Raw genomic sequence first — 10,466 nt, 5'->3', positions numbered from 1 at the left:
GCCATCAGGATGATGAACATACATGTCTCAAGCTGCATGTTCCATGATAATTTTTTTGTACATCTATTTTAGTTTTTAAAAAAATCAAATTTAAAAATTGAACAATTTTAGACATTTTTTAAGGTTTGCAAAGAGGATGTTATTGGGGGAGGACGCCAAATCCCAACACTTAAATTAATTGTACAATCTCCTTTTTAGGCTTACAGTGGTGTCGTGGTCTAACCCCAGCCAACAACTAGGCGCCAGAGCCTCTTGCTCATTCCCCCTGGGTGGGATGGGGAGAAAATCACAAGGGTAAAAGTGAGAAAACTTGTCAGCTAAGATAAAGACAGTTTAATAGGTAAGGCAAAAGCTGCACGCACAAGCAAAGCAGAACAAGGAATTCATTCACCACTTCCCATGGGCAGGCAGGTGTTCAGCCATCTCCAGGAAAGCAGGGCTCCAGCATGCCTAACGGTGACTTGGGAAGACAAATACCACCACTCGGAGCATCACCCTCTTCTTTCTTCTTCCCCCAGCTTATATGCTGAGCATGATGCACTATGGTCTGGAATATCCCTTGGGTCAGTTGGGGTCAGCTGTCCCAGCTGTGTCCCCTCCCAACTTCTTGTGCCCCCCCAGCCGACTCACTGGTGGGGTGGGGTGAGAAGCAGAAAAGGCCTTGGCTCTGTGTGAGCACTGCTCAGCAGTAATGAAAACAGCCCTGTGTTACCAACACTGTTACCAGCACAAATCCACAACACAACCCCATGCTAGATACTGCAAAGAAAATTAACTCTATCCCAGCCAAAACCAGCACAAGTGGCCACGTTTTAGAGTTCATATGTCATGTAGAAAATTGAGCAGTCTGAATTTTTAAAAAAGTTACTGATTCACCCATTTGCTTATTCCATAGATCAAGTAAACTGATCTATATGCCAGCCTTATTTCTGACAGTTGTTTTGCGTTGATGATGACAAAAAGCTGTCTACCACACTCCCTTCTGTGTTTTGGAAAACATTTATGTTACCAGCAGTAGGAAGCTATACAAGCCTCCTGCCTTTTTTTTTTTTTTAAGTGTTTTGGAAACAGTCTAGTTTCAATTTTTCTCTAACACCATTAAAACTGCATTTGTTCTTTTTTACTTTTCTGGAAACTTCTGAAAAGAACTTAGCTTTCAGAAGCAGAATTGATGTGAATGGTTACAGGACAGGTACAAAGATCCTTTGCCTGTTTATTTGTTTTAAAATTAATTTAGCTATTCAATCAACAGGTACATGGCAGCTGGTAGTGATCTTTGAGCGTGGAAAACTGACACAACTCACTAGAGGGAGCTCAGACACAGTTTCTGAGCCTAGCAAGGCGCTACTATACTTCACTGTTACTTGCCTTGTGTTTTGTTGGTAAATCTCTCCCGTTGATTAACTTAGAGTTTGTGTGTGGGCAGCTACACAGCCTGCATTATGAAAAGTACACTGAGCTTTCAATTGCAGATAATTTGCAAATCAATAATGAACTGGGGCGGGGAGGTCTCAAACTTTAACGTGTTTGTCAGCATTGGTAGATATTACCAGAACACTTTTTTCCAGACCATAAAAACGGGTCAGAAGAGGTTTGTTTCCTCTCCTGCCTGCCTCTTTACTCCCAGTGCATTCCTGCCCCTTCATTAGATCCTCAGATGCATGTACTGACATCCTAATGCTGCACGTCCTGCTCCTCCTACAAACTGGGGTATCTTACCTCAGATACTCTACTTCCCCATCTGAGTAACGCACCTCACTCATATCCCATCTACTGCATGTCCCCAACCTAAACCACTCACCTACCTAAAGCACATCAGGTTTCAACAATACCCTGTGCTTTATCTGACTCTTTTCCCTCATATTTCCTTGCTCCACCATCCTGAGCTGCAAGTGCAGGTTCAGGCAACCCCTGGGCTGCTGCTGGAGGTATTTTGAGAGGAGCCGTTGAATGCACTATGTACAGCAGTGAGGTTCTGTTGGCTGGCTGTAATTGCTGTTGTGAAAGTGTTTATCTAATGTTGAGGAAGTGACTAATGAGTAAAGGCCTTTATAAATGTACTATCCTTGTGATCAGTTATCTGACATCAGGCAGTCCTCCCCATACCATGCAGTCCCTATTCACATGGAGGTATTTGTTCTTGTTCAGCCAAGAGTCAGCACACAGCAGACTTGGAATCCACTACTACTGCCACATAAGCTGATCTTTCCTTTAAAAAACACTCGTAGAAAAGCTTGTGTGCCACACCTTGGGAGCCTTTTTCCTGGCAAACACTAAAATACTAGTAGGAGTTAGAAAAACCATCCAAACTACTTAGGACAGTCTTAGGCACTCTGCTAAAGAGGAGGTGCTATAGGAGGAGGTCAAAGAAGATCAGATCGGGGCCTTTTGCCCTTATCATGCTGCACATGTTCAGCGACATAATGAAAATGGTTAATAAGGTCAATTCGTTATTTCATATGAGTTGAGCAAGCTTTGGTAGGTGACAAATAAGATGGTGTTACTAAAGTAAAGCCTTAAACAACTGATTCTCGGTCCAGGTTAGACACCTGGATGTTATCCCAGAAATTCAGAAAAGTGGGAGAGAATTGTCTCTGTGATGGTAAGTGAGGCTCTGTCCTGACACAAACCGATGCAGGGCTCTACATAGGCGTTGCAAAGAGTCACCTGGGGTGTTAGAGGCATGTCAAGAACATGGCAAAACATGCTGCACTGCAGATATTCTCCACGTGGTAGGACCATTTGGTTCTTTAGTATTTCTCAAAGTTCAGTTACTGGCCCTGCACACTGCTGAGCAGGTCAGCTCTATAAAATGAGGGGAATTTGCTGTATCTGCATTACATTCTGTGTTTTTGTTCTTTCCATCATCACAGTAAATGCTGCATGTGCTGACTGCTCAGGTCTAAACTCAGTCCTGAGGCAAGACAGCAGACTGAAAGCTAAACTTCTGCTTTCTACAGAATGAAAAAAAGGATATAGTTGATCATTCCTGTGGCAATTCTCAGAAAACCTCCTTGATGAGACATATTTGTGAGCAGCAGATTTTGGAAAATGTGCCCCATTCCAACATCACAGACACTAGAGATCTCTTAGGATCTTTCCTATGAGGAATAGGGAAGACATCTTGCCTTTGTCCATATTACAGACAGATCTAAATTCAACTGCAGCTGTCCTGTGAGAAGCTCAGTTAGGGGCTATTGAATAGTAGCTACATGGGAGACACAGAAGCAGCGGCTCTGAAATGTTGCTTCTCACCCATATTTCATCTTAGAAATACCTCTGCAGGGTATGGTGGCTGAGAGCACAGGACATTGGCATTCTGCTCTCACCCTCAAAACACTGCAACAATTCTCCTACACAAAACATCCACACAGAGCAAGAGCAGCTGCACAAAGCTAAATGGTGTGCTCGCTTCTCCCACTTTCTTTCACAGGAGCAAGAGGGAGAAACGCTCCACTGCTGCACCATGTCTTCTCCCTTTACCAGGAATTCCCTTCCCCTCAGCATCTGACAGTTCATGAGGATGTAGCATTAGTGAGAGAGGGTGGCTTCAAGGGAAGTTATGATGACACAAAGGTGTTAAAATTGCTATAGGGTTAGAAGGAATAGCTATGTGCTCTGCTTGCAGAATGAGAGAGAGACAGAGTTTTGTACTGAGCTGCTATAGTTTCTGGGATGAAGATCAGTTTTGTGAATGCCCATCCTTCCTAACCCTTAATGTAAAGGAAAGAGGCGCAGTGGAGAGATAGCCTCACACAGGAGGTGTTCAACATAGTACCGGGAAAAAGAAGACTTCGGAGGTCAAAAGATGGAATATATTATCAATTCAAAGACACCTACAAGGCTTTTGAGAACAGTAATAACTGTGTAGTTCAGCTGTGCTTTATAAATGTGACAAAAATGAGTGGTTGTGGTTTTGCCAATGTGTAAAATTGGATAATCTGAGATTCCTTTGTGTGTACACAGACAGTATACAACCTGAAAGAAGAAAAGTACTTGTGGATACTCTGCATGAACACTAACAGAACATTCAAATGCACTGAACAGAGGCACCTGGGTGTGGGGCCAGTCAAGGCTTGGCCCCCAAGAAGTTCTGTAGGCAACTAAAGTCGGTAGAGTACAGAGAATAACATTGAGGAACTGTAGGTTTTTGCCCGCAAGCAGATTTAGCTAATTAGAGCATACAGATCTTTTCTCTTTATAATGACCCTGCTTAAATAAGATACAAGCAATATTTTAAGAAATATTAGACTCTGTTGTTACATTCACAACATAATTGAGGGAAAGGTGGCTAGAGAATTTTACAGTTCAGTCGAATACTGAAGACTGCAGACAGTAAAGAACAGGCTCTACCTAGCCATCCACTTACTCTTGCTGCATTATATGGTTTCCTCACAGTTAGCATTCTGGTCCTTTGTCCCACCTACTTACATGCTCAGTTTCAGATGTCCTGTCCATTGGCACTCATCAAATCACTGGTCTCATTCTCCTATTGACACCTCCCTTGCTGTGAGGAATGGCTTGTGCTGGTCACTCTGTCAGCCACATCTGCTCAGGTGCGGACCTCTTTTTGTATTCCAAGTCCTTCACCCTCCATCCCTGGAAGTTACATCCTCAGATATTTGCAAAGCGTTATTGTGCCTCCGTAGCTATTTTTAGCTTAATAATATATACCTTGAACTCCGGATTTTTCCTGGAAGGTGCCTCCACTCCTACTCCATTATTTCCTGGATTATTTTCTTAGAACTGTCTGCAATTTGTCAGTCTATTCATTGTAGTGAAGTGGCTGAACCAGAATGCAATGTTTTAAATGACACTTCCAAAAGGAGACAGATTTTTATTTCTTTCTGTGCAATCTGATGCTTCTACATTGCTAATATCTCCCACATTTGCCATCCACTGGGCAAAACACTTATACCTGTTTCTTTTAGCATAACTGTATTCTAGGTTTTAACTTCTCCAGTATGCATTAGTTTGCATTTTCTGAATCCTTTCACTTTTAATTTCTTAGCCGCCTTTAAATTATCTCTCTGCAACTATGGGAGAAAGTTTCACATCTTTAATTGTTGGCATCAAAATGACTACTGAGCTGCGAGGTAGGGCAGAGCCCTGCAGTACCCAGCAAGAGCACTCTGGCATTTAACTCTTTATGTCTTAATTTACTGTGCGGCCACTTTTATTATAGAGCATTCTAATGCAACATTGATTATTATTTAGTGTCATCAGAAAACTGTACTTTTCCTCTACAATTTCTTGTTTGGTCTCCATCTACTGAAAGAACTGTACATTTTTCAGTCTTTTCATACCTGTGCTTCAAGTTCAGTGTGAGAAGTGACAGCTGCAGTAAATATTGAACGAAGAGCCTGAACTCCAGAGGCAACCAAAAGCTTTGACCTCTGCTGTACTTCCATGGGTCAACAGATCCTTCGTTTCTTCTTTCAAGAAGAAAATTAGAATTGTGTATGAATGGGAATGTGTATACAGCTTATTAAAAGATAAGGGCTCTCCAGGTGTCATAGGCTGCCATCTGTTGTTTTGTAATCCCCAGTTTAGAAATCAGCCAAATAGGTGGAAATAACTTTTTTTCATTTATTATTTGGCTGAATATATATTTGGTTGAATACATATATGTATACAATATTGTATACACATATTTTAAGATGGTCCTGCACTTGGGTCACAACAACCCCATGTGACGCTACAGGCTTGGGGAAGACTGTCAGGAAAGCTGCCTGGCAAAGAACCTGGGGGTGTTGGTCAACAGCTGACTGAATATGAGCCAGCAGTGTGCCCAGGTGGCCAAGAAGGCCAATAGCATCCTGGCTTATATCAGAAATCGTGTGGCGAGCCGGACTAGGGAAGTGATCATCCCCTGTACTCGGCCCTGGTGAGGCCGCACCTCAAATACTGTGTTCAGTTTGGGGCTCCTCACTGCAGGAAAGACATTGAGGTGCTGGAGCGTGTCCAGAGAAGAGCAACCAAGTTGGTAAGGGGCCTGGAGCACATGTCTTATGAGGAGCAGCTGAGGGAGCTGGGGCTGTTTAGTCTGGAGAAGAGGAGGCTGAGGGGAGACCTTATCGCTCTCTACAACTACCTGAAAGGGGGTTGTAGTGAGGTGGGTGTTGGTGTCTTCTCCAACTTCTTCAAGTAACAAGCAATAGGACTGGCCTCAAGTTGCGCCAGGGGAGTTTAGATTGGATATTAGGAAAAGTTTCTTCACCGAAAGGGTTATGAAGCATGGGAACAGGCTGCCCAGGGAAGCAATTGAGTCACCATCCCTGGAGGTATTTAAAAGATGTGCAGATGTGGACATGGTTTAGTGGTGGACTTGGCAGTGTTAGGTTACAGTTGGACTTGATGATCTTAAGGTCTTTTCCAACCTAAATGATTCTGTGATTCTATGATTTAAATATTTTTTTCAAAAAGGTTAGGTGATAATTTTAAAATAAAATAAAAATAAAATAAATAAAGCATTATGGAACTGCCACATGTAGCAACCAGCTCTGTGTTGGATTCTCTGCAGTTTTTAATTTCAAGCTGCTCTTTTTAGTCCCAGTCAAAATGGTTTGGTTTATTACAAATTCTTAAGTTCTGTACGGAGTGGCTTTTTGGAGCCTATTTCCTCTTGATTATACAGGAATGTTCTGCATAAATTAAGGATAAGATACAGCATGGCACTAAGAACTGTGGGCTCTGCTCCAGAAACATTTGTTCTCACAGTTTTACAGTACTGAGTAACTGTAGCAGGTACATAGATGCCTGCCTTTTTTTTTTTTAATCCCTTATATAATCACCCACATAATTCTTCATACCCTGCAGTGAATTATCCATGCATTGTTAATTGACATTCTTTCCCAACACCTCTGCCTACTCTCATGCTCTATTTTTCTTCTGTTCTGTAGTAACTTTTGCAATGATGCAAGCCAGTGATCTTACTTCATCCTTTGGGGTACAAGATAATTGCTATGTTGTGTTTTAAAAAATTGCCTTCATACGGAATTGTGCAATTGACATCATATTGCACTCTTTCTGCTACGCTGTTATTATTGTAATTAAAAAGTAGTCATGGAACAACATCTAATAAACAAAAGTACCCTAAAGTTATAAATGAGTATAAAAAAATTTACCACAAAGATTGGTGTCCAAGAAATACGTAAATATTGATAAGTAGGATTTTATCAGAACACTTCCTGTACGACATAAAGGGATATACAAGTGCTCTTATAAATGCTTACACAGATTCCTCAGATCCTGCCAGAGGCACCAGGTGGAACAGGAGAAGCTAGCAAAGGGAGGTATGTCCCTTTTTATTTGAGGAATTTGAAAAGATATGGCTTGCACGTGTGTGCGCGCACACATATGCTTGTGTGCTTCTCTGTCCCAAAGAAATTGGCAAGGAGCTCTTCTAACTGAAGTTATTTTAGACTGAGTCAGTCTGGCTAAATGAGGCTTTAAATGAAGTACTGAAATCTTTAAGTGTCTGTGTGCAGATACACATGGAAAAAAATAAGCACCTTCAAATCTGAAAAACAAGATTTTAAAAGAAACAGTAATATCTTTTTGGGGGGAGCTTCTAAAGCTGATTCAGGTGGGAACCTCCCTTGCAGAACCGCACTTGGCAGCAGATCTGGCATTTCTTGTCTTCCTATTGGACAAGGAAAAACTAAATCATCCTACTGCTTTCCCACAGAATAATTTTTGCAATCCTGCGTTGGTGGCACTAACTAGGGAGGACAGGATAACCTTTGTCTGTAGTCAAGACTACTGTAAGCCTTCCATTTAAAACCAGAGCCTTGGCAGTGCCTTGATGTTTGCTATTTTGAAACCTACCTGTCTACTTAGTTTCACAGGCAGCAATATAAACTCGCTTAGAGACTTTGATTTTTGTTCTTTTTTAACCCAGTGAGCTGGAGGGAAACTGGAGATGTCTGCAGACAGAACTCTTCCCTTACCAACCACAGGTGTCTCTTGAGAAAAAATGAGTTGGAGCTACCATAATGACATTTTACGTAAGCAAAAAAACCAGGTTTGCCTCGTGTTTTGATGTCCCTCTAGCTGGTTTTCAGGTGTCCCTCTGCAGCTCTGAAAGCCCGATTTCTTGCTTGTGTAAGCTGCAATTTACATGAATTATCTTGCTCCAGCAGGTGTGTTTTAAAGAACTACAGCTGACACTGAAAGAGTAAATGAAAACTTGAGAGTTGTGGATTGATAAACAGGGTAACTCTGCCCAATTTGGTGTAAAGTTTCAGTCACTGAGAGGAGGCAGGGTTCTCAGCACTGCATACAAGCTTGTGCTTGCCAAGGCACTGCCTAACACCACAATGCAGGTCTTATCAACTACATATGGCCCGAGGAAGTTTGTTATTCTTTACAAATGGTTGAGTCAGAGTCATAGGTTTATATATTGCCTTGTTTTCTGAGAGTGACAGGGGATTAGATGTGAAAAGAGGATAATATGGAAGAGGGAGAGAAGGCAAGAAAGGCAAGCTTCTGCAGTAAAGTGATGAAGAAAGCAGGCTGAGGATCCCAGCCAGCCCTGCAAGCTATGTCAGAATCCCTCTGCTATTTGCAGGCTCCTTACAGTCTCCTGTCACTGAACAATTTTAAATGTTAATGCAAAGACTGAAGAAATAACATTTTTTAGTAACTTCAGATTGGGGAAAAAATATCTATTGCTTATTGTTGCAATGTTTTTTCAAAGCTTTTGCAAAGGAGAAAGGAGAGTGGAAGACCAAAGACAGTGGCCTCAAAAAAACCAAACTTTGCTTTGAACAGTATTATGAGCCCAGCTAGAAATTATCCCAGTGTGTAGGATGGACAGGAAGGTAGTAAGAGACCAGCCTGACTAAAGAGATGTTCAGTGACCTCAAACACAAGAAACTGGTTTTACAGGGTTGCTCTGTAAATCAGATCAACAAAATGATCTGGATTAAAAAAGAACACAAAACTGGTCTTTGTCCTTCCCTCCCCCACACTTTGTTTTCTGTTAGACTGTTCACTGATACAGCTGATAGTGTAGGCCTACAAACAACTGCATCAGCACTACTCAAGGAGTTGATGCTGATGCTTAGAGGTGAGGATCTCCTGCTGCCTTGGAGAGGAGACATTTAGAATGTATTCAGAAAGGACATTAATCTTCAGTACAAATCTGAAATGGGAAAAGACTGGCTAGGCAGCAGTGATTTGAAAAAGCTTCTGAGGTGGAACAGATCATGAGCTCCAGGGGCATCAACAATGTGACACTTGCAAAAAAAAAAAAAGGCAAATGTTTGGGGCATGTAGAAACAGGACTAAATTCTGGCACATCACGTAACCTCCTCAACTGATTTAGCACTGACAATGTGAATGTGGGGCCTAGTAGCGGACACTAGATTTCAAGGCAAATGTAAACCAGCTGGAGAGAGTTCAAAGGAGAACAGGAAAAATGTATGCATGAAGTGGCCTGTGAGGAAAGATCAAAAGAATTAGTGCTTTTTAATCTAGGGAAGACTGAGGAAATGCATGGACATTTCCAACTTTGCAGCATTTTTTTTTATATATTCCTCAGGGGTTAAATCTTTTACCAATGTCCTCTAGAAACAGGAGAAATAGCATGGGGCTGAAACTACAGATGTGGAGATCTAGCTTCTTGTCTCCAGCTGTATGTACAACAAAGTGCAGGAGGAGATTGCCTGGGGTACAGTGTAAAAGTGTCTGTCACTAGAGGTTTTAAAACAGGTTAGACAGGCATCTGTCAGGAATGGTTTAGATACGGCAGATGCTCCTGGGAAAGGGCCAGTGAGCACGATTCACGAGGTTGCTTCCCGTGTGACTTGCTGTGAGCCTCTGGAATCCAGGTGAGCAGCCTGGCCACGAAAAGCACAGAAAACATGACCATACCTCACTGTGCCGCACGGTCACGAATGCTCCTTACCATCGGGGCTTTGCAGGATCATTGCCTCTCCCCACCACGATGGGAACTTCAAATTTTGGACTGTTCTGCTTTTGTTGTTGAGTGAAACATAAATATTTCCTGTAGTTTGGGGGGAAACAGAGTATTTCATTTTACTTCTGGGTAATTAAGGTAATTTTGATTAGTAACAGTCCTCGGTTCATCTATATTACCTATGCTGAAATGCTTATGGCAGTAACGAGCTGTGCTCATCAGGAGAAAGACTGTCTGCTGTGGGACCAATAAGGATGGCCTCTCCCTACAAACCGTCGTCGCTTAAGCTGCTGGGCTCCAAAGCCCCTCGGCCGTATCTTGGTACACTTCTAGTTGTCGACGGTATGTCAAAAATCCCCCGAGAGAGAGCACCTCTCCCTCCTTCCTAGCTGCTGCAGCGAGACCAAAGGTCATCTCTCCCCCGGCGGGGGCCGAGCCGCCGCTGTCACCGGCGGTCCGCGGCAGCGGCCGACTGCCTGCGTCGGGAGCGGGCCAGGGCTGGGCACCGCCGGGGCCCGGCAGGCCCGGAGCCCCGCCCGCT

The 10,466-nt window shown here is 42.8% G+C and overlaps 1 protein-coding gene across 1 annotated transcript in view; it reads left to right on the top strand.

The window, feature by feature from the left end:
- Window positions 1–10,179: 10,179 nt before the first annotated feature.
- The window catches only part of SCCPDH (saccharopine dehydrogenase (putative)), a 10,032-nt gene continuing 9,745 nt past the window's right edge, over window positions 10,180–10,466 (top strand). Inside the window, exon 1 of the mRNA XM_010562936.1 lies at window positions 10,180–10,267. Coding sequence (XP_010561238.1) covers window positions 10,180–10,267 — 88 coding nt within the window. The remainder of the gene's footprint in view (window positions 10,268–10,466) is intronic.

Source organism: Haliaeetus leucocephalus, unplaced genomic scaffold (genome assembly GCF_000737465.1).
Source record: "Haliaeetus leucocephalus isolate CR32 unplaced genomic scaffold, Haliaeetus_leucocephalus-4.0 Scaffold162, whole genome shotgun sequence".
Classification (NCBI taxonomy): Eukaryota; Metazoa; Chordata; class Aves; order Accipitriformes; family Accipitridae; genus Haliaeetus; species Haliaeetus leucocephalus.
The sequence above is the reverse complement of the archived record's forward strand: the minus strand, read 5'-3'. Positions and strand labels throughout refer to the sequence as shown.